This window comes from Oncorhynchus mykiss, chromosome 22 (genome assembly GCF_013265735.2).
Source record: "Oncorhynchus mykiss isolate Arlee chromosome 22, USDA_OmykA_1.1, whole genome shotgun sequence".
Taxonomy (NCBI): Eukaryota; Metazoa; Chordata; class Actinopteri; order Salmoniformes; family Salmonidae; genus Oncorhynchus; species Oncorhynchus mykiss.
The window spans coordinates 1,017,775-1,042,956 of record NC_048586.1 but is presented as its reverse complement, the minus strand read 5'-3'; the positions used below and the strand labels follow the sequence as shown (position 1 = coordinate 1,042,956).

At 42.3% G+C, this 25,182-nt stretch overlaps 1 protein-coding gene across 5 annotated transcripts in view; it reads right to left on the bottom strand.

Moving 5' to 3' along the window:
• Positions 1-1,034: 1,034 nt before the first annotated feature.
• tbc1d4 (TBC1 domain family, member 4) overlaps positions 1,035-25,182 on the bottom strand; it is a 139,850-nt gene continuing 115,702 nt past the window's right edge. For all 5 annotated transcript variants that reach the window (XM_021578614.2, XM_021578615.2, XM_036959627.1 and 2 more), the window contains 4 exons: positions 21,976-22,135; positions 11,942-12,111; positions 10,990-11,166; positions 1,035-3,265 (listed from right to left, as the gene is read on the bottom strand). In XM_021578614.2, the coding sequence (XP_021434289.2) occupies positions 3,026-3,265; positions 10,990-11,166; positions 11,942-12,111; positions 21,976-22,135 (747 nt within the window). In that variant the 3' untranslated portion in view covers positions 1,035-3,025. The remainder of the gene's footprint in view (positions 3,266-10,989; positions 11,167-11,941; positions 12,112-21,975; positions 22,136-25,182) is intronic.

The following is a 25,182-nucleotide window of genomic DNA, read 5'->3' as shown; positions in this document are numbered from 1 at the left end:
AAAGGAGCTGTTCATGGACTACAGGAAAAGGAGGGCCGAACATGTCCCCATTCCAATCGACGGGACTGTAGTGGAGCGGGTCAGTAGTTTCTTGGTGTCCACATCACCAACAAACTATCATGGTCCAAACACACCAAGACAGTCGTGAAGAGGGCACAACAAAACCTTTCCCCCCTCAGGAGACTGAAAAGATTTGGCATGGGTTCCCAGATTCTCAAAAAGTTCTACAGGTGCACCATTGAGAGCCTCCTGACCGGTTACATCACATCCTGGTATGGCAACTGCTCGGCATCTGACCATAAGGCGCTACAGAGGGTAGTGAGTACAGCACAGCACATCACTGGGGTCAAGCTTCCTGACATCCAGGACCTATACACTAGGAGGTGTCAGAGGAAGGCCCAAATTGTCAGACTCCAGTCACCCAAGTCATAGACTCTTCTCTCTAGTACCACACGGAAAGCGGTACCGGAGCACCAAGTCTAGGACCAAAAGGCTCCTTAACAGTATCTACCCCCAAGCCATAAAGACTGCTGAACAATTAATCAAATGGCCACCCAGACTATTTACATGGACAACTCCCCACTTTTGTTTTTACACTGCTGCTACTTTCTGTTTATTATCTATGCATAGTCACTTTACCCCTACCTACATGTACAAATTACCTTGACTAACCTGTACCACTGCACATCGACTCGGTACCAGTACACCCTGTATATAGCCTCGTTATTCTTATTTTATTGTGTTACTTTTTATTATTTTTGACTTTATTTAGGAAATATTTTTTAACTCTATTTCTTAAACTCCGTTGTTGGTTATGGGCTCGTAAGCAAGCATTTCACGGTAAGGTCAACATCTGTTGTATTTGGCGCATGTGACAAATAATATATATATATATAATATAATATATATATATAAATATATAATAATATAATAATTTGATTAATGCAGATATACGTATTATGGACATTTTCTGAAATTACAAAACAATTATTTACCATTATTTTAAGTGAAAGAAACCACTCGAGACACAAGTGAATAGAAAAAGGCAGTGAAGGTGTGATTTATTGAAGTACACGTGACATTTTTCTTTGCGAGGCCTCATTTCAACAAAAACAGGCAGTCGACATTAATTCAACACAATCGGCGTTATTCCATAGCAGTGATTGAACAATGCGATGATGTTGGCTACCTACACAGACGCAAAAGAAAGCAAACACTCAAGCCAGCCATTAGGGCTTCCCTTATATCACCCTCAATCATGGTCATAAGCTTATTTCCGATTCAGGGTAGATAACTGCATTCATGCTTTTATTTGGCACTCATGAGTTAACACAAAAACATGACTTTAATCTAGTTCATTCTCTGATGATCAATGATGATTGGCCAGCCTATATTTCCAATGGAGCATCTTCGTAAGACATGAATCTCTAGATAGCAAAAGGACGGTTGTCTTTGTATGACCCAGAACTAGATGTCTTTCTAGCTTGTTTAACATGAAAACACAAAGCATTGAAACACATGAACATTTTGAAACAATTAAACACGGACAGTGTTGAAAAACAGCGCTGAAATAGTAACCGTGATCATTTGATGAAATAGAAGAGAAAAAAAAACACTTGTATGAATTATAATACACTTCTGGTTGCTAACCATTTAGCAACGAAAGCATTAAAACCTCTTTGGGTCCAAAGGCAGTACAGGAGAGAGTACATTAAGGCAAATAACAATGCAACCACAACCACCCTAAGAAAAGCACTGAGCGTTACACAAGCAATTTCCACAACGACGACTCCGTCGAATAAGTGAAGCCTGTGTCATACAGATGTAATATCTTCATTTGACCACCTCTGTTGTCGCAGGGATTTTCCTGCACATCAGGAAATGCGAATTGTAATTGTGTTTCTTAAATTGATTACTTGATTTATCTTAAATAAAAACGTATCAATTCGTTTATATTTCTTGTGGGATATGCTGCTTAATTTGAAGTAGCTATAGAAAAACATCACCTTTCAGTTCTGTGTGAGTTGACTGGTTGTGAAAGGGTGGTGGTAAACCATCAATCACCTCGATGGTTACAGGCTAGTTGATAGGCGTCGTCAACCTTAAACGTGTGGATCGGCTGCAGTAGCCTAATTCAAAGTCATTTCACATGGAGTGCTGTTTGTGTCAACTCTGTGAAACATAACTGTTCCTACACGATTGACAGATTGACAATCAAAAATAAACATTCTTTCGACATTTCAGAAAGCAAATAATAGAAATCATCCATATTACAAAGACCCAAATATGCTACACGTCCACTTGGTCAACTTTCAGTAATCGCTTTCGGTTCACAATACAAAAAAGTGAACAGTGTAACACCGTTTGCAACATTCAACATTCAACTTTTTAAGATAAACATATTTTTTTTTAGCTGCAGGCAGGTCAGCGCTTAACAGTCGATATCAGACTAGAGCTTATTTAATTATTCCTTTGACTTTTTCTCTTTTCAATCAGAATCATTGGAGAACATGACTCAGATGTGAAGGTGGGTTAAAACAGTATGAAGGAAGAGAGAAAGTCCTGGAGACAGTGCACTGTCCTGGAACATAATGAAAAGTGTCTGTCCATGATGTCAGCTGTTTCTGGTGTGTGAGCAGTGACATTCAACTCAGTCTGTCCTCCAGCCTAACAGAGAGACTGTGAACCTTCTCTATACTCTTCTTATTTCCTGTGTGCGCGCACACAGACAAACGCACACAGGCACACACAGCACATTCAAATCAGACCACATTGCCATACTGTCAGTGTCTGTCTGTCGAAATGGTGACACATCACATAGGAACTACACCACCTGTCTTAAAACGACAACACATATAATATGGCTAAACAGTTTCACAAATGTTAATAGTCCCAATAAAGTTTGGTTTTCAAATTCAGAAATTCTATCCATCCATTGTCAGAGTCCTCTCTCTATGTCAGTAATATCAATCTACCTGTCCATTCTCCAGTCTCTCCCTCACCTTTGCCTTCCACTCTTCCCCCATTAGGGCTTCTTGGCGGTGGGCTTGGCCTTGCCGTTTGGCCCCTGAGCAGGCTTGACCATGTGGGTCATCTCCACGTCAGCCAGGGCGTCCGGGGGCAGGCAGGAGCGCATGCGCTCAATAGTCTTCTGGTAGGACTGGCGCTCCTGCTCCAGCGAGCGAATCATGTGCTTCATCTTGGACTCACGTGACAGGAAGTTCTCCACAGTGGCCTCCAGGCTTTGGATCTTCTGACGTGCCGCCTTGGCGAAAGAAGAGGAGAATGGATGATTTTAGACAATTAACACATGGGATAGGTGCATAGAGGGTAGTGATGGGGGAATAAATCAATAGTTATAGCGATATTACTTTGGATTACATTATATTGATATTTGGGCTCTATTTTAACAAACCTAACGCAATGGTAAATCTTAGAGCTGGCGGTAGCACAGCAACTCACTGCCTTCCTGAAGACAAACAATGTATACGCTTCAGTCTGGTTTTAGACCCCACCATAGCAGACTGCACTTGTGAAGGTGGTAAATTACCTTTTATGGTGTCAGACCAAGTCTCTGCATCTGTCCTCGTGCTCCTAGACCTTAGTGCTACTTTTTATACCATCGATCACCACATTCTTTTGGTGAAAAGAAACATGGTGAAGCCCCCAAATTGCCCTCCCTGGAAGCCTGTGTTTCAGACATACGGAAGTGGATGGTGGCAAATGTTTTACTTTTAAACTCGGACATAACAGAGATGCTCGTTCTAGGTCCCAGGAAACAAAGGGATCTTCTGTTGGATCTGACAATTAATCTTGATGATTGTATAGTCGTCTCAAATAAAACTGAAGGACCTCGGCGTTACTCTGGACCCTGATCTCTCTTTTGACGAACATATCAAGACTGTTTCAAGGACCGCTTTTTTCCATCTGCGTAACATTGCAAAAATCAGAAACTTTCTGTCCAAAAATGATGCCGAAAAATTCATTCATGCTTTTGTCACTTCTAGGTTAGACTCCTGCAATGCTCTACTTTCTGGCTACCCGGATAAAGCACCGAATAAACGTATGTTAGTGCTGAAAACAGCTGCTAGAATCTTGACTAGAACCAAAATATTTGATCATATAGTGCTAGCCTCTCTTCACTGGCTTCCTGTTAAGGCGAGGGCTGATTTCAAGGTTTTACTGCTAACCTACAAAGCATTACATGTTCCTACCTATCTTTGCGATTTGGTCCTGCCGTACATACCTACACGTACGCTACGGTCACAAGACGCAGGCCTCCTTACTGTCCCTAGAATTTCTACGCAAATAGCTGGAGGCAGGGCTTTCTCCTATAGAGCTCCATTTTTATGGAGTGGTCTGCCAACCCATGTGAGAGACGCAGACTCGGTCTCAACCTTTAAGACTCATCTCTTCAGTAGGTCCTATGATTGAGTGTTTTTTTTTTATTTCACCTTTATTTAACCAGGGAGGCTAGTGGAGACCAAGTTCTGATTTACAACTGCAACCTGGCCAAGATAAAGCAAAGCAGTTCAACATAAACAAATGCACAGTCAATAACACAATCAAAAAAAGTATATAACAGTGTGCAAATGAGGTCAGATAAGGGAGGTCAGGCAATACATAGGCCAGGGTGGCGAAAAAAATTACAATTTAGCAATTAACTCTTTTGGGATAGGGGGCAGCATTTTCACTTTTGGATGAATAGCGTGCCCAGAGTGAACTGCCTCCTACTCTGTTCCAGATGCTAATATATGCATATTATTATTAGTATTGGATAGAAAACACTCTGAAGTTTCTGAAACTGTTTGAATGATGTCTGTGTGTATAACAGAACTCATATGGCAGCAAAAACCTGAGAAAAATACAACCAGGAAGTGGGACATCTGAGGTTTGTACTTTTTCAAAGCTTGGCCTACCGAATACACAGTGTCTATGGAGTCAAGTTGCACTTCCTACGGCTTCCACTAGATTTCAACTGTCTTATGAAACTTGAATGAGGATTAAACTATAAAGGAGGGGCTCATGAGTCCTTTTGAGTCAGTGGTCTGGCAGAGAGCCTTGGTCTCATGACGGGCGCTCTCAACAGAGTTACCTCTCGTTCCAGTGCTTTTCTTCAGACATAGGAATTCTCCGGTTGGAACATTATTGATGTTTTACAGTGGGGCAAAAAAGTATTTAGTCAGCCACCAATTGTGCAAGTTCTCCCACTTACAAAGATGAGGCCTGTAATTTTTATCGTAGGTACACTTCATCTATGACAGACAAAATGAGAAAAAGAAATCCAGAAAATCACATTGTAGGATTTGTAATGAATTTATTAGCAAATTATGGTGGAAAATAAGTATTTGGTCAATAACAAAAGTTTATCTCAATACTTTGTTATATACCCTTTGTTGGCAATGACAAAGGTCAAACGTTTTCTGTAAGTCTTCACAAGGTTTTCACACACGGTTGCTGGTATTTTGGCCCATTCCTCCATGCAGATCTCCTCTAGAGCAGTGATGTTTTGGGGCTGTTGCTGGGCAACACGGACTTTCAACTCCCTCCAAAGATTTTCTATGGGGTTGAGATCTGGAGACTGGCTAGGCCACTCCAGGACCTTGAAATGCTTCTTATGAAGCCACTCATTCATTGCCCGGGTGGTGTGTTTGGGATCATTGTCATGCTGAAAGACCCAGCCACATTTAATCTTCAATGCTCTTGCTGATGGAAGGAGGTTTTCACTCAAAATCTCACGATACATGGCCCCATTCATTCTTTCCTTTACACGGATCAGTCGTCCTGGTCCCTTTGCAGAAAAACAGCCCCAAAGCATGATGTTTCCACCCCCATGCTTCACAGTAGGTATGGTGTTTTTTGGATGCAACTCAGCATTCTTTGTCCTCCAAACACGACGAGTTGAGTTTTTACCAAAAAAGTTATATTTTGGTTTCATCTGACCATATGACATTCTTCTTCTGGATCATCCAAATGCTCTCTAGCAAACTTCAGACGGGCCTGGACATATACTGGCTTAAGCAGGAGGACACGTCTGGCACTGCAGGATTTGAGTCCCTGGCGGTGTAGTGTGTTACTGATGGTAGGCTTTGTTACTTTGGTCCCAGCTCTCTGCAGGTCATTCACTAGGTCCCCCTGTGCGGTTCTGGGATTTTTGCTCACCGTTCTTGTGATCATTTTGACCCCACGGGGTGAGATCTTGCGTGGAGCCCCAGATCGAGGGAGATTATCAGTGGTCTTGTATGTCTTCTATAATTGCTCCCACAGTTGATTTCTTCAAACCAAGCTGCTTACCTATTGCAGATTCAGTCTTCCCAGCCTGGTGCAGGTCTCCAATTTTGTTTCTGGTGTCCTTTGACAGCTCTTTGGCCTTGGCCATAGTGGAGTTTGGAGTGTGACTGTTTGAGGTTGTGGACAGGTGTCTTTTATACTGATAACAAGTTCAAACATGTGCCATTAATACAGGTAACGAGTGGAGGACAGAGGACCTCTTTAAAGAAGAAGTTACAGGTCTGTGAGAGCCAGAAATCTTGCTTGTTTGTATGTGACCAAATACGTATTTTCCACCATAATTTGCAAATAAAGGACAGAGGAGCCTCTTAACATGCATGAAACCAAGGTTGTTACGGTTACTGAAGTCAACAAATGAGGGCCTGGGGAATGGCGCTAGGCACTGCAGGGCCTGGATTAACCTCCACATCACCAGAGGAGCAGAGGAGGAGTAGGATAAGGGTACGGCTAAAGGCTATAAGAACTGGTCGTCTAGTACATTTGGAACAGAGAGTAAAAGGAGCAGGTTTCTGGGCGCGGTAGAATAGATTCAATGCTTAATGTACAGACAAAGGTATGGTAGGATGTGAATACAGTGGAGGTAAACCTAGGCATTGAGTGATGATGAGAGAGGTATTGTCTCTAGAGGCATCAATTAAGCCAGGTGAGGCTACCGCATGTGTGGGGGGTGGGACAAGAGGGTTAGCTGAGGTATATTGAGCAGGGCTGGAGGCTCTACAGTGAAATAAGACAATAATCACTAACCAAAACAGCAATGGACAAGGCATATTGACATTAGCCGAGTGATCATAGGGTCCAGTGAGTAGCTGGGTGGGCCACGGCGATTCAGACAGCTAGCGGGCAGAGGCTAGCAGAAGGGCCTTTTGAGGGACGTCGCGACGGAAGAAGTCTGTTGTAGCCTCCTCGTGACGTCGGTAGACCAGTCGTGATGGACCAGCAGAGGGCCGTGTAGTAAAAGGGTCCAGACCAATTGGCAAAATAGGTATAGTAGCCCAAGAAATTGGCTGATGGACCTCTTCTGCTAACAGCCTGGTATGCTCTAGACAGCTAGCAGGCCGCGGCTAGCAGATGGACATTCAGGGGACGTCACGACGGAGGAGCATGTTGAAAAAAAAAACCTTGGGTGGATTACGTCAGTAGTCCAGTCATGATGGATCGGAGGAGATCCGTATTGGCAATAAAAGGGGTCCAGGACAATTGGCAAAATAGGTATTGTAGCCCAAGGACTGACTGATGGACCTCTTCAGCTAGCTGGGAGATGGGCCTAATATAGGCTAGCTCCAGGCTAATTGGTGCTTGCTTCGGGACAGAGACGTTAGCCAGGAGAAGCCAATCGGATAGCAGCTAATTAGCTGCGATGATCCAGGTGAAGAGGTTCAGAGCCCTTACTTCTCTACCTGGCCGGTTACCCTCTCTCCATTGGGATTCTCTGCCTCTAACCCTATTACGGGGGCTGCTTCACCGGTGCTCTTCCATGCCGTCCCTAAGAGGGGTGCGTCAATTTAGTGGGTTGAGTCACTGATATGATCTTCCTGTCCGGGTTGGCGCCCCCCTCGGTTTCGTGCCGTTGGGGAGATCTTCATGGGCTATACTCGGCCTTGTCTCAGGGTAGTAAGTTGGTGGTTGAAGATATCCCTCTAGTGGTGTGGGGGCTGTGCTTTGGCAAAGTGGGTGAGGTCATATCCTGCCTGTTTGGCCCTGTCCGGGGATATCGTTAGAACGGAGCCACAGTGTCTCCCGAACCCTCCTTTCTCAGCCCCCAGTATTTATGCTGCAATAGTCCACCTGGTAGCATTGCTGCTCCAGTTTCAACTGCTCTGCCTGCGGCTATAAAACACTGACCTGTTCACCGGATGTGCTACCTTGTCCCAGACCTGCTGTTTTCGACTCTCTCTCCACTGCACCTGCTGTCTCTAACTCTGAATTATCGGCTATGAAAAGCCAACTGACATTACTCCTGAGCTGTTGCACCATCTACAACCACTATGATCATTATTATCTCACCCTGCCGGTCATCTATGAATGTTTGAACATCTTGGCCATGTACAGTTGAAGTCGGAAGTTTACATACATCTTAGCCAAATACATTTAAACTCAGTTTATCACAATTCCTGACATTTAATCCTAGTAAATATTCCCCTTTTTAGGTCAGGTAGGATCACCACTTTATTTTAAGAATGTGAAATGTCAGAATAATAGTAGAGAGAATTATTTATTTCAGCTTTTATTTCTTTCATCACATTCCCAGTGGGTCAGAAGTTTACATACACTCAATTAGTATTTGGTAGCATTGCCTTTACATTGTTTAACTTGGGTCAAACGTTTCGGGTAGCCTTCCACAATCTACCCACAATAAGTTGAGTGAATTCTGGTCCATTCCTCCTGACAGAGCTGGTGTAACTGAGTTAGGTTTGTAGGCCTCCTTGCTCGCACTCACTTTTTCAGTTCTGCCCACAAATGTTCTATAGGATTGAGGTCAGGGCTTTGTGATGGCCACTCCAATACCTTGACATTGTTGTCCTTAAGCCATTTTGCCAGTATGTTTGGGGTCATTGTCCATTTGGAAGACCCATTTGCTTTAACTTCCTGACTGATGTCTTGAGATGTTGCTTCAATATATCCGCATAATTTTCCATCCTCATGATGCCATCTATTTTGTGAAGTGCACCATGACCTCCTGCAGCAAAGCACCCCCACAACATGATGCTGCCAACCCCGTGCTTCACAGTTGGGATGGTGTTCTTCGGCTTGCAAGCATCCCCCGTTTTCCACAAAACGTAACGATGGTCTTTATGGCCAAACAGTTCCATTTTTGTTTCATCAGACCAGAGGACATTTCTCCAAAAAGTACGATCTTTGTCCCCATGTGCAATTGCAAGTTGCAAACCGTAATCTGGCTTTTTTATGGCGATTTTGGAGCAGTGGCTTCTTCTTTGCCTTTCAAGTTAGGTTGATATAGGACTTGTTTTACTGTGGCTAAAGATACTTTTGTACCCGTTTCCTCCAGCATCGTCACATGGTCCTTTGCTGTTGTTCTGGGATTGATTTGCACTTTTCGCAGCAAATTAGGTTAATCTCTAGGAGACAGAATGCGTCTCCTTCCTGAGCGGTATGATTGCTGCATGGTCCCATGGTGTTTGTAATTGCGTACTATTGTTTGTATAGATGAACATAGGACCTTCAGGCATTTGGAAATTGTACCCAAGGATGAACCAGACTTGTGGAGGTCTATAGTTTTTTTTCTGGGGTCTTGGCTGATTTCTTTTGATTTCCCCATGATGTCAAGCAAAGAGGCACTGAGTTTGAAGGTAGACCTTGAAATACATCCACAGGTACACCTCCAATTGACTAAAATGATGTCAATTAGCTTCTAAAGCCATGACATTTTCTTGAATTTTCCAAGCTGTTTAAAAGGCACAGCCAACTTAGTGTATGTAAACTTCTGACCAACTGGAATTGTGATACAGTGAATTCTAAGTGAAATAATCTGTTTGTAAACAATTGTTGGATAAATTACTTGTGTCATGCACAAAGTAAATGTCATAAGCAACTTGCCAAAACTATAGTTTGTTAACAAGAAATTTGTTGAGTGGTTGAAAAATGAGTTTTAATGACTCCAACCTAAGTGTATGTATATACATAATATATAAAATCGTGAGAATCGCAATACATATCGTATTGGCACATAAGTTCCGTGATAACATTGTATTGTAAGGTCCCTGGCAATTCACAGCCCTGATACAGGGTGTGTCAAACTCATTGCACGGAGGGCCGAGTGTCTGCAGGGTTTGTACTTGATTGATGAATTAAGGTCACTAATTACTAAGGAACTCCCCTCACATGGTTGTCTAGGTCTTAATTGAAAGTAAAAAACAAAAAGCTGTAGACACTCCGTGGAATGAGTTTGACAGCCCTGATCTAGACCATGTTTTCACAAGAATATTGATATGGGACAATGTAGTAGGTAAATGATTGACTGAGTGGCTGTGTCGTGTGGGTGTGTGTGCATCTGGCATTTGTGTGCCTGTTTAAAAACACAGTAGAAACATTAAGACTAGCATGTTCTCTTGTTTCCTGTTAACATTTACTAAGGGGTTTCACTCTCCAAATATGTGTCAATCCTTAATCCCTGCGATTCCTCAGCTGTGACCTCATCTGCAGACAGACAGACAGGCAATTTAATGGTCTACAGTATGGATTAAAAAGGGAGAATTCCTTGGATGGAGAATTGAGACTCATTCCTTTTTATTTCTTATACTGTGTTTGGGGTTGTGCTATGCTGACATCTACTGGCAGACTGAAGCAGTGCATATCAACTCCAAAACGTGTTTATTTGTTTGTTCTGTGTGTACTGTATATACTGTGAGCGTAGTACCAGACAGCTTGCATATAAAGGTCAACGGAGGGACATCTTAACCCATAACACTTGACAAGATGAGCATCTCTGAGGAAGGCCTCTGACACACCGAAATGTAAGCCTGTCTGTTTGCCCCTACATTGAACCTCAAAAGATCATTGCTGTCATTTGAGTGCTCCTCTTTCTTCTACTGGGATATTCATAATGTAAAGAGTACAATAGAATAGAATCTGGGGTAAGATGGCTTTTTGGATAATATATTGTGTCTTATGTACTCCTTGACTGCAAAATTAATTTCCCTGAGGAAACTAAGTTTGAATTGAATTGAGCCAGTTTCCCACCTGTAGTTTCTCCAGCAGATCCATGTTCTGTTTCTTCAGCTGGTTGTTGGTCTTCTCCAGTTTATCCAGACGGTCTGAGTCGTTTGACTGGAGCACAGCATCCACCGTCTCGTCCTGCAGCACGTGGTACTCCACCTCATACGCATGTAGCTGCTTTGAGATGTCCATGTCCAACACCTGGCAACCCACATAATTACAAAGTATATATACCTGGCAACCCAGAGTTGAAAAACATCAACTTGTGTCAAACACCTGGCAACCGCAAAGAGAAAGTCAAAATCGCCCACACCTGTACAGTCAGGTAATAAGTAGAAAAAACAAGTGCTGGAGTTTACTCACGACCTTTCAATAAACATTTGAACCCAGATCTGCTACTCATAAGACAGCCTGTGTGTACTGTGTGTATCCCATTACAAGCAAATCAAGAGCCACAAAAAGGTCTTTTACAGTCCTCCTTGGGCAGGGTGTGTGTCATGTGCTCTGTTATGGATTGTCGTCATAAAATAGAGCAGGCTTGCCTCTTCCACAACCGCTCTCTATATTTATGGCCAAAGTCACTCATGTCCACAAGCACTGCACTCATCATGAGCACTCATGGGTTTGAGCTACAAAATCAAACAGAATAGTGCTTTACTGTTCATTGTTGAAACGAAAATTAGTCTCCTTGCTCTGCCCAACCCCGAGACAACACACACACACACACACACACACACACACACACGGCATCTAGAGTTCAGGGTTAAGTGCCTTACTCAAGGGCCCCATATAATGTAAATGTAGGGCCAGTTTCCCAGACCCAGATTAAACCTAGTCTTGGACTCCGAAGCGCTTTCAATGGAGAATCTCAATTTTGTGCATCCCAAGACTACACGTGTGCATCCCATTGGAACCCTATTCACTATATAACACCAACAGTGAATGCTCACTTTTAATGTCTCCCCCCCATCTTTACCTTTGAGATGGTTTCCTCCATCTGGGTGTGGGTGAGGTTGGGAATTGTAGTTTTCAGGTAGTCCACGATGGTCTCGAAGCTATCACACTCCACTATCTCCCCTTCGTGACTGCTCAGTAGACACAGAGCCACCTTAAAGATCACTTCACTCCCCTGGGCAAATAGGATGTCTATGACATAGAACACAGAGACAAGGGCTGAATGGGTGTGTGTGTGAGAGAGAGAGAGAGAGAGAGAACAGAGAAGGTAGGAAAAACAAGAAAACAGTTTTTCTGATTCAATGTAATTCTGATTCAATGTGAGTAAAATAGTGTGAAGATAAGGGTGTGAAACTGACTGTAAGCCACAGGTTTGTGGAAGTACAGTGGCACACCTAGGACTGTGGCGGTCATGAAATTTTGTCAAACAAATAGCTGCCGGTCTCGCGGTAAATTACCGTTAATGAACATAAACACATTTAGCATCTCCTGGCTTCCACACACAGCCTACAAGCCACTGATGCAGAACTTTGGAACATCTACATTTTAAAAAGTCTAATAAATCCATGTAACATAGCCTACACCTGATCTGGCTATGTCATATGGCTGTGGGCTACACTAGTTCATTTAGCAGACAAGATTTGCTTAGAATTCCGTGGCATTGTTTTATAGTATGAAGAATACAATTGAATAAAGCTGAATAAAATAGAAAGGATATCTTCTCCAAACGATTTGAGGGAGTGCACACATGGCTATTCTGTGTTGAGTGGTTAACAAAGAAACAGGTCCTCCTATATGCTTAATTTAGAGTTATTTATGCAACTTTAGTTGTGATACAAACATTAGGCTATATGTTTAGATTTTTTTATACATTCTAAGGATGCATGATTTGAAAGAAGTTGCATGAAAGGCATAAACGCACACACTTAATCAGTCTCTCATTCACAATTTGACAAGCATTTGATAATGCCTCAAATTTCCCAGTGGCATCCCCTTTGTGGTCGTAATGCACCATTAAAAAAGGTATGCCTTTTGCGGCCAATGGTCGTTGTGCCCTTGGGCTGATAATAGTTATAATTCCCTTCTCCCGGCTGCGTGCTCTGAAGCACCTCTCACTCACATGGCTCGCTCAGATATCTCAATTCTTATTAGCCAATGCCCTTCACGTGATTGGGTCCTTCTCACAGGCTACAAGTGAAGACAGACACATCGGGATGCAACTGTTCGCGACCTTATCGAATTCCGCGGCGCATATTAAAGATGTTGGAAGAACTTTACACATTTACTATTTGTCAGCCAACAAGATGAATAGGCCTAACGAACAGCAGAGCCCCAACTGTTTAGCAAAAAAATATATATAGAGTACCAGACAAAAGTTTGGACACACCTACTCATTCCAAGGTTTTTGTTTATTTTTACTATTTTATACATTGTAGAATAATAGTGAAGACATCAAAACTATGAAATAACACATATGGAATCATGTAGTAGCCAAAGAAGTGTTAGACAAATCATAATATATTTTATATTTGAGATTCTTCAAAGTATCCACCTTTTGCTTTGATGACAGCTTTGCATGATTCCATATGTGTTATTTCATAGTTTGTTCTGACTTGATGGTCCACATGAAGCCTATATCCTGTTTTAGAGAAATGTAATCATCGAATATTGTAAGAGCGTTCAATGTCTGCTTATGTGCCCCCTTTATTTATCCTACAGTTCTGACTTGGTGTACAGGGAGAATACTGTAAGAACAGCCCATGTTCTGAATTCTGTCTGAACAAATAGTTATATTGAGTGTGTCTGTCCTAGCTCGCTCATTGTCTTAATCAAAATTACGGATTGCCTCTCATCCACCCGTCGTTCTCTTATGCCATAGTTTGTACATCTCAATTGTCAGTAGAAACCACATTTGTTTAAGCAATTCGGCCATATCAGCTATGTTTTTTTTTAAATGGCAGTAAATGAGGCTGAATAAACAGTGTCGCTGTCAGACAAGGCTCCGCTGATAACCAGGTGTAGCAGTGGTAAGGATTCACTCCATGGTGCTGAAAAGAAAGCTCTGCTGTTGGGACAGCTTTATGTAGGCCCTAACAGTTTGTGGACACCATTTGTTACTGTTATAGCGCAATGAATGTATCGTTTAGTGTTTGGCTATGCAATGGCTTCGCTGGCATGCATCATAAATAGATTTTTTTTTGTTTGCCCCACCAAGATTTACATGATAAAATCCCTCCAGTATCCCCATTAGTACAAAAGTTGACCGATTATATATATTATATTCTGTGTGAAATAGAAATATTACAAAAATAGTCTGGGACGCGATAGATCCCAAATGAATACAACCACTCTTTTTTTTGATAGCAATGTGACTGACACAACAGATCAGAACGTTTAGCTTAAAATGTTAACAAACCATTAGGCCATTGTTTCACATTATAACCCCAGCAATGCGCACACTGCAGTAAGCTATAAGTGCGAATGTTCCAAAATGCCAACCAACTAATCAGGAAAACACCCTTCTCAAAAGTGACCACAAATGCGATAATGCATGTAATGCTTTTATTATAAAGGTGTATTTTTATGGTGAAAATAATCTTCCACAATCTTAAAACTCACACGCTGCATATGCCAATTATGCTCTATACCGGTTGTAAAGTGGATTAATGTGCTTCATTTTATGAAGTTATTTGGCCACTTTAGTGAGATTGAGATTCTTCAAAGTATCCATCCTTTGCTTTGATGACAGCTTTGCATGATTCCATATGCATATGTGTCACAACTTGCAGACTTGTTTACGTTGCTGTGTGTTTTGTTGCCAACCTTACTTTGCTACCTGACAACTTTACGGTTTTTACTTTTTAATTACCGTTTATATTTTAGTTTTTTTCCCACACAACTTTTTTTTCCATTCAACTTTTTCACTCCGGATGCTTTATCTGGACGTTGTCAGGACCTCCAACAGCTGTAGCTAAGTAGTAATGCCTTCTAATTGCAGTCGCTGTAATATACAGGAGGACGATCGCCTTACTGCGAGGATAGCTGTGCTGCAAGCCCAGCTTCAGACGCAATCGTTAGGCAAGGGTCATTTCAGTGTAGGAAAGGATGAAACAGTGTCCGTGCCACCAGTAAGTACAGAGAGTAACGTTAGTATAAATCCCCTCACACGGTCCCCGCAGCCTGACAACTTTCTCATGGTTTCTGGAGGGAAATGCTGTAGGAATGCACAACCGGTGTCGCTCATTCAGCCGACAGAAACTTTCAACCGGTTTTCCCCATTAAGCAGCGAGTTGGAGTCTGAGGCCGAGCCTTCTCTTGTCTCTACTCCTCCCGTTACGGGGTCTGAGACGCCGAAGCTTCCCACCATTAGCTCTGACAAATGGAAAACCCTAATCATTGGCGACTCCATTACCTGCAGTATTGGACTTAAAACAAATCATCCAGCGATCATATACTGTTTACCAGGGGGCAGCGCTACCGACGTTAAGGCTAATCTGAAGATGGTGCTGGCTAAAGCTAAAACTAGTGAGTGTAGGGAATATAGAGATATTGTTATCCACGTCGGCACCAACGATGTTAGGATGAAACAGTCAGAGATCACCAAGCGCAACATAGCTTCTGCGTGTAAATCAGCTAGAAAGATGTGTCGGCGTCGGGTAATTGTCTCTGGCCCCCTCCCAGTTAGGGGGAGTGATGAGCTCTATAGCACAGTCTCACAACTCCGTCGCTGGTTGAAAACTGTTTTCTGCCCCTCCCAAAAGATGGAATTTGTAGATAATTGGGACTCACCCACAAACAGGACCAAGCCTGACCTGCTGAGGAGTGATGGACTCCATCCTAGCTGGAGGGGTGCTCTCATCTTATCTACCAACAAAGACAGGGTTCTAACTCCTCTAGCTCCACAATGAAATAGGGTGCAGGCCAGGCAGCAGGCTGTTATCCAGCCTGCCAGCTTAGTGGAGTCTGCCACTAGCACAGTCAGTGTAGTCAGCTCAGCTATCCCCATTGAGACCGTGTCTGTGCCTCGACCTGGGTTGGGCAAAAATAAACACGGCGGTGTTTGCCTTAGCAATCTCACTAGGATTAAGACCTCCTCCATTCCTGTCATTATTGAAAGAGATCATGATACCTCACATCTCAAAATAGGGCTACTTGATGTTAGATCCCTTACTTCAAAGACAATTATAGTCAATGAACATTAGTTCATTGACTATAATCACTGATCATAATCTTGATGTGATTGGCCTGACTGAAACATGGCTTAAGCCTGATGAATTTACTTTGTTAAATGAGGCCTCACCCCCTGGTTACACTAGTGACCATATCCCCCGTGCATCCCGCAAAGGCGGAGGTGTTGCTGACATTTACGATAGCAAATTTCAATTTACAAAAAATAAAATGAAGTTTTCATCTTTTGAGCTTCTAGTCATGAAATCTATGCAGCCTACTCAATCACTTTTTATAGGTACTGTTTACAGGCCTCCTGAGCCATATACAGTGTTCCTCATTGAGTTCCCTGAATTCCTATCGGACCTTGTAGTCATAGCAGATAATATTCTAATTTTTGGTGATGTTAATATCCACATGGAAAAGTCCACAGACCCACTCCAAAAGGCTTTCGGAGCCATCATCGACTCAGTGGGTTTTGTCAAACATGTCTCTGGACCTACTCACTGTCACAGTCATACTCTGGACCTAGTTTTGTCCCATGGAATAAATGTTGTGGATCTTAATGTTTTTCCTCATAATCCTGGACTATCGGACCACTATTTTATTACGTTTGCAATTGCAACAAATAATCTGCTCAGACCCCAACCCAGGATCATCAAAAGTTGTGCTATAAATTCACAGACGACACAAAGATTCCTTGATGCCCTTCCAGATTACCTCTGTCTACCCAAGGACGTCAGAGGACAAAAATCCGTTAACCACCTAACTGAGGAACTCAATTTAACCTTGCGCAATACCCTAGATGCAGTTGCACCCCTAAAAACAAAAAATATTTCTCATAAGAAACTAGCTCCCTGGTATACAGAAAATACCCAAGCTCTGAAGCAAGCTTCCAGAAAATTGGAACGGAAATGGCGCCACAGCAAACTGGAAGTCTTCGACTAGCTTGGAAAGACAGTACCGTGCAGTATCGAAGAGCCCTTACTACTGCTCGATCATCCTATTTTTCCAACTTAATTGAGGAAAATAAGAACAATCAGAAATTTATTTTTGCCACTGTCGCAAAGCTAACTAAAAAGCAGCATTCCCCAAGAGTGGATGGCTTTCACTTCAGCAGTAATAAATTAATGAACTTCTTTGAGGAAAAGATCATGATTATTAGAAAGAAAATTACGGACTCCTCTTTAAATCTGCGTATGCCTTCAAAGCTCAGTTGTTCTGAGTCTGCACAACTCTGCCAGGACCTAGAATCAAGAGAGACCCTCAAGTGTTTTAGTACTATATCTCTTGATACAATGATGAAAATAATCATGGCCTCTAAACCTTCAAGCTGCATACTGGACCCTATTCCAACTAAACTACTGAAAGAGCTGCTTCCTGTGCTTGGCCCTCCTATGTTGAACATAATAAACGGCTCTCTATCCACCGGTTGTGTACCAAACTCACCAAAAGTGGCAGTAATAAAGCCTCTCTTGAAAAAGACAAACCTTGACCCAGAAAATATAAAAAACTATCGACCTATATCGAATCTTCCATTCCTCTCAAAATGTTTAGAAAACGCTGTTGCGCAGCAACTCACTGCCTTCCTGAAGACAAACAATGTATACGAAATGCTTCAGACTGGTTTTAGACCCCATCATAGCACTGAGACTGCACTTGTGAAGGTGGAAAATTACCTTTTAATGGCATCAGACCGAGGCTTTGCATCTGTCATTGTGCTCCTAGACCTTAGTGCTGCTTTTAATACCATCGATCACCACATTCTTTTGGAGAGATTGGAAACCCAAATTGGTCTACACGGACAAGTTCTGGCCTGGTTTAGATCTTATCTGTCGGAAAGATATCAGTTTGTATCTGTGAATGGTTTGTCCTCTGACAAATCAACTGTACATTTCGGTGTTCCTCAAGGTTCCGTTTTAGGACCACTATTGTTTTCACTATATATTTTACCTCTTGGGGATGTCATTCGAAAACATAATGTTAACTTTCACTGCTATGCGGATGACACACAGCTGTACATTTCAATGAAACATGGTGAAGCCCCCAAATTGCCCTCACTAGAAGCCTGTGTTTCAGACATAAGGAAGTGGATGTCTGCAAACTTTCTACTTTTAAACTTGGACAAAACAGAGATGCTTGTTCTAGGTGCCGAGAAACAAAGAGATCTTCTGTTGAATCTGACAATTAATCTTAATGGTTGTACAGTCGTCTCAAATAAAACTGTGAAGGACCTAGGCGTTACTCTGGACCCTGATCTCTCTTTTGACGAACATATCAAGACTGTTTCAAGGACAGCTTTTTTCCATCTACGTAACATTGCAAAAATCAGAAACTTTCTGTCCAAAAATGATGCAGAAAAATTAATCCATGCTTTTGTTACTTCTAGGTTAGACTACTGCAATGCTCTACTTTCCGGCTACCCGGATAAAGCACTAAATAAAATTCAGTTAGTGCTAAATACGGCTGCTAGAATCCTGACTAGAACCCAAAAATGTGATCATATTACTCCAGTGCTAGCCTCCCTACACTGGCTTCCTGTCAAGGCAAGGGCTGATTTCAAGGTTTTACTGCTAACCTACAAAGCATTACATGGGCTTGCTCCTACCTATCTCTCTGATTTGGTCCTGCCGTACATACCTACACGTACGCTACGGTCACAAGACGCAGGCCTCCTAATTGTCCCTAGAATTTCTACGCAAACAGCTGGAGGCAGGGCTTTCTCCTATAGAGCTCCATTTTTATGGAATGATCTGCCTACCCATGTGAGAGACGCAGACTCAGTCTCAACCTTTAAGTCTGAACTGAAGACTCATCTCTTCAGTGGGTCATATGATTGAGTGTAGTCTGGCCCAGGAGTGTGAAAGTGAACGGAAAGGCTCTGGAGCAAAGAACCGCCCTTGCTGTCTCTGCCTGGCCGGTTCCCCTCTTTCCACTGGGATTCTCTGCCTCTAACCCTATTACATGGGCTGAGTCACTGGCTTACTGGTGCTCTTCCATGCCGTCCCTTGGAGGGGTGCGTCACTTGAGTGGGTTGAGTCACTGATGTGATCTTCCTGTCTGGGTTGGCGCCCCCCCTTGGGTTGTGCCGTGGCGGAGATCTTTTTGGGCTATACTCGGCCTTGTCTCAGGATGGTAAGTTGGTGGTTGAAGATATCCCTCTCGTGGTGTGGGGCTGTGCTTTGGCAAAGTGGGTGGGGTTATATCCTTCCTGTTTGGCCCTGTCCGGGGGTATCATCGGATGGGGCCGCAGTGCCTCCTGACCCCTCCTGTCTCAGCCTCCAGTGTTTATGCTGCAGTAGCTTATGTGTCGGGGGGCTAGAGGTCAGTTTGTTATATCTGGAGTACTCCTCCTGTCTTATCCGGTGTCTTGTGGGAATTTAAGTATGCTCTCTCTAATTCTCTCTTTCTTTCTTTCTCTCTCTCTGAGGACCTGAGCCCTAGGACCATGCCTCAGGACTACCTGGCATGATGACTCTTGGCCATGTTCTGTTATAATCTCCACCCCTCACAGCCTGGTTCCTGTCTAGGTTTCTTCCTAGGTTTTGAACATTCTAGGGAGTTTTTTCTAGCCACCGTGCTTCTACACCTGCATTGCTTACTGTTCGGGGTTTTAGGCTGGGTTTCTGTACAGCACTTTGAGATATCAGCTGATGTACGAAGGGCTATATAAATTAATTAGATTTTTAGTTGTGATACAAACCTTATCAAAACATTTAGGCTAGGCTACATGAGGTGTGTGACTGTGATATAAAGTCAACAAAAAAAGAAGGCATTCGCTGTTTCTTGCCTAGTTGTGAATTATATATTATCAATGAATGAAGTACAAGTGACAGGCTAATATGGTCACCCACTAGACTTTCTTCATTTAATCTTGTCTTTACATGTACTAAATAATATGAGTGTGAAATTTGTTTTGATTTAAAATGGACCATTATCATCCACCTGTATAGAAAGTGCATTCGGAATGTATTCAGACCCCTGGACTTTTTCCACATTTTGTTACGTTACAGCCTTATCAATCTTCACACAATACCCCTTAATGACAAAACGAAAACAGGTTTATAAAAATGTTTGCAACAGAAATACCTTAGTTATTTGAGTATTCAGACAATTTGCTATGAGACTCGAAATTGAGCTCAGGAGCATCCTTTTTCCATTGATCATCCTTGAAATGTTTATACAACTTGATTGGAATCCACCTGTGGTAAATTCAATTGATTGGTAAGGCACACACCTGTTGATATAAGGTCCCACAGTTGACAGAGAAACCAAGCCACGAGGTCGAAGGAATTGTACGTAGAGCTTTGAGACAGGATTGTGTCAAGGCACAGATCTGGGGATTGGTAACAACAAATTGCTGCAGCATTGAAGGTCCCCAAGAACACAGTGGCCTCCATCGTTCTTCAATGGAATAAGTTTGGAACCGCCAAGACTCTTCCTAGAGCTGGACGCCCGGCCGAACTGAGTTCCTCTGTGGAGAAAGACAACCATCTCTGCAGCACTCAACCAATCAGCCCTTTATGGTATGGCCAGATGGAAACCACTCCTCGGTAAAGGTACAGCCCACTTGAATTTGCCAAAAGGCACCTAAAGGACTCTCAGACCGTGAGAAACAAGATTTTCTTTTTTGATGAAACCATGAACTCTTTGGCCTGAATGCCAAGTGTCACGTCTGGAGGAAACCTGGCACCATCCCTACAGTGAAGCATGGTGGTGGCAGCATCATGCTGTGGGGATGTTTTTCAGCTGCAGGGACTGGGAGACTAGTTAGGATTGAGGGAAAGATGAACGGAGCAAACTACAGAGAGAGCCTTGATAAAAACCTGCTCCAGAGTGCTCAGGACCTCAGACTGGGGCGAAGTTTCACCTTCCAACAGGACAACGACCCTAAGTACACAGCCAAGACAATGCAGGAGTGACTGAATGTCCTTGAGTGGCCCAGCCTGAGCCCAGACTTGAACCTGATCCAACATCTTTGGAGAGATCTGAAAATAGCTGTGCAGCGACGTTCTCCATCCAACCTGAGCTTGAGGATCTGCAGAGAAAAATAGGAGAAACTCCCCAAATACAGGTGTGCCAAGCTTGTAGCATCATACCCAAGAAGACTACTACTGTAATCGCTGACAAAGGTACTTCAACAAAGTACTGAGCAAAGGCTCTGAATACTTATGTAAATGTGATATTTCATAAATTTGCGCAAAAAAAAAAACTGTCATTATGGTTTATTGTGTGTAGATTGATGAAAAAAATAAGATTTAATACATTTTAAAATAAGGCTGTAACCTAACAAAATATGGAAGAAGTCATGGGGTCTGAATACTTTCAGAATGCAATGTAAATAGGATCCTTTTTCCGGGATTCATTTTTATGCCAGCCAGGTAGGCTATACTCCTGTTGTAAATATAAGTAACGTTCTTAATATTAGGAAATCAATATAGAAGACCTAGCCTATAGAAAGCTGATGGGATCCTCCTATTTTTAATAGAAGACAAAACTCTGTTTTCTCATGCAATTGCAAAGCCTATAGAAATGTTGCGCAACATAAGCTCTCATGAAGTGTTTGATTCGATTTTCCATTACATTTGTATTGATGTCAGAGTGATTAGAGGGACAATAGAGTGCTGAGTACCAGGCAGTTAGCAAGTTCGGTAGACCATCAGCAGCATCAGAGCTAATTACCGTGACTAAGCGGATACGTGGAATTTGACTGCCGTCATGACTCGTGGCCGCCGGTGTGGCAGTAATAAGGCTACCGTAACAGCCCTAGGCACACCTGGGACATTCAAAAATATCCACATACAAATGTTCAGTGGCGATGACAAAGTCTGTAGAGAAAAACATCAATGAATCCGCACATACTTCCCTACTGTATAATCAGTTGCTTACCAAATATCCGTGCGACGAATCCGAGTGGGAACTGGGAGGCAAAGAGTGTGAGGAACCATGGGGCTGCGTAGAGGCTGGGGCAGATCTCGTGTTCCTCCAGGTGGTTGTACAGCTCCCTGTGGTAGTCGTGCAGCAGCCTGGACAACTGGTACATCTGAATCTGAAATATACACGCACACAGACACACGTGCACACACAGATCAGTACATATCTGTGGTAGACATGCAGCAGATACAGCTGGAAAACAGGTACATCTGGCTATGCAGGGGCCACAATCAGATCAGACTATCAATATTTTCATTCAACCTTGATTTAACATGTAACCACATGTGTCCAAAATCTGTCTTGTCTACTACTTACTAAAACTACATACTGTGTACTAATCACACTACATACCTTTTGGTAAAAAATGAATGTAGTAAGCAACAAACATCAACGTACCAGGCTCATCCATACTGAGAATGCACAATTACATCATTTCCTGCCATTTGTCGTCCCCCCCCCCCGCAACATAAAAGCTGACAGTATTTCACTTTCAACCACATAGTATTTCAGTTAATCTTAGATGCATATTCTATCAGGAACATGTTAGGTCATTTTCAGAGCTTTTCAACAAAATATATGTACTGTAATTTGGAAATTTTGCACGAAAAATATCGCCGGTCCCTAAACGTCTTTGCTCCAGGAGAGAAGCAGAAATGCAAGAGAAAGCTTTACTGATGTCAAGTAGATTGTTGATGATGCAGTGATCCTATCGATTTATGACATTCTGGTGAGCAAGGCTTTATTTCGTATTATACAGCATCAAGTAATGACAGAAGAGAAGCTGCATGTACTGTATCAAATTATATACAAGTTAAAGTTGCGATAAGTAACTTTTTGGGCGACCTGACCAAATTCACATAGAAATGTGAGTTATACAGTAGATCTGTCATTCTAATTCAAAGCAAGTCTAAGAAGCGGTAGATCTGTTCTATGTGCGCTAATTTTAGCTTCTTCCCGTTCTTAAGTTACATTTTTGCATCTTTTATGTTTGGTTTTGAATACCAGCTTCAAACAGCTGAAAGCACAATATTTTTGGTTATGGAAAAGATATTTCACAGCGGTTTAATGGTACAATTATTCTCTACACTATACTTGCTTGTTTTGCCACCTAAACTGACTTTAGGCAAACTATTACAATTTTAGCAACCAGATAGTACATCTATAACTAACAAATAGCCTACCCAATGTCAACAATGCCAATTAGAAAAATATCTAAATTATGCTTAAAAAATATTTCTGCGGCCCATGGGCAAAATAGGAATATTTGGTTTATAAAAATAAAAAAAATCTTTACTGAGAAGGCATCTTCCAATGTGCAATAGTGCTTGTTCCCCGGCATTCATTCATTTTGCGAATTCGTACGAGATGAAGACCCAAAATGAGTGTATATTTTCTCATTCCCAATCAGACTACTATGAACACAAGTACAGTTATTTGGACATAGTCAGACATCAACCTTGAAACACACTTACAACACAGTACACACATATGATACACATATAGGATGCATACATGCAGGATCTGGCTAGATGGTTTTACATAGTTATTACTCCTGAACATCTGACTGCATAGGCCTATAGCTGACTTGATGTTAGCTTACTCCTACTCCACACAAAACAGTCAGAAAGGGTAGCTAACAAGATAAACAGCTACCAACCACGCCATCTCCTAAAAGTGGACAGACGGTCAGATACCTTACTTTCCTCACCCTGACACGGCTCCTTAGAGAAGAGAATAACAGATGAAGACCAAAAATTACCCTAAGGTGAAGCAAGCATGCTCCAGCCCTGACAGAATAGTCCGATAGTTGAACCTAGCGAGCGCTTAAAAAGAAAAATAATCACAAATCAAATGTTAACTCACCCAGTTACTAACAGTGGAAGGTTTGTCAACACTGATAAAGAAACAATGGAGAAAAACATTCCACCTGTGTGAACTTTGGGTTGGCCTTAGCAGAGCCCAATAAGAACACAGTTAAAGGCCTGAGAGGGCAGTGGTTGGCCATAAACCAGCCCTGAGTTGCCAGATAGATTAAACATTACCACGCCTGCTTGTGCATTTACCAGTCAGAACAGGCTACATGGCTAAGCTAGTAATGTATAGCCAAGACTAACAGAACGAACAGTACAGTTTGGAAGGTTTGGATATGGGGTTGGTTGTTGTATGTGATAGTAGAGCGGTGGCCTGAGGGAACACACCTAATGTGTTGGGAGAAGTGTTATGAAATGAAATGTTACGTAATATTTGAAATTGTATTTAACGGCTTTAATGTTGCTGGACCCCAGAAAGAGTAGCTGGGGATCCTTAACAAAAACAAATAAATACATCATCGTCACACTTCCCAGGTGAGACCCCCTTGTGAGATTGTTTTATTTTCAAGGGGAATGGAACCCACCTCCTACCCACTGTTGCCCTAGCTTCTGTCTTTAAAAAGGGGGGAAAAAACTGAACAGAGCTCGCAAAAGTGGAACGAGCCCTGACATGAGTGGCCAATGATTCACTGACACAAGCGTCACTATGTACCATTTGTGCCAGGATGTTATTGTGTTGAATTATTTGTGGTAAAAGTGCTAGCAAGTTGTCATTGTTAATACATACAGATAACTGCCTACATAAAGGAAACCAATCACTCAAACAAATGTATTTTATAAAGTCCTTTTTACAACAGCAGTTGTCACAAAGAGCTTATACAGATGCCCAGCCTAAACCCCCAAGAACAAGCAATGCAGATGTAGAAGCACAGTGGCTAGGAAAAACTCCCAAGAAAGACAGGAACCTAGGAAGAAACCTACAGAGGAGCCAGGCTCTGAGGGGTGGCCAGTCCTCTTCTGGCTGTGCTGGTGGAGATTACATAGTTCTTGAAGATGTTCAAACGTTAATAGATGACCAGCAGGGTCAAATAATAATATCAGTTGTTGTAGAGGATGCAACAGGTCAGCACCTCAGTAGAACATTTCCGTTGGCTTTTCATAGCCGATCATTCAGAGGTCGAGACAGCAGGTGCGGAAGAGAGATATCATTTTATCCCTTATTTACTAGCAGTTTCTTAGGTAATACCATATAAACACCAGGTGAATACTAGATTAAAGTACCAGATTATTATTTTTTTTTAAACTGGGCTTTTAAATAAAGCATTACCGAAATGTCCTCTTAGAGGTCCAG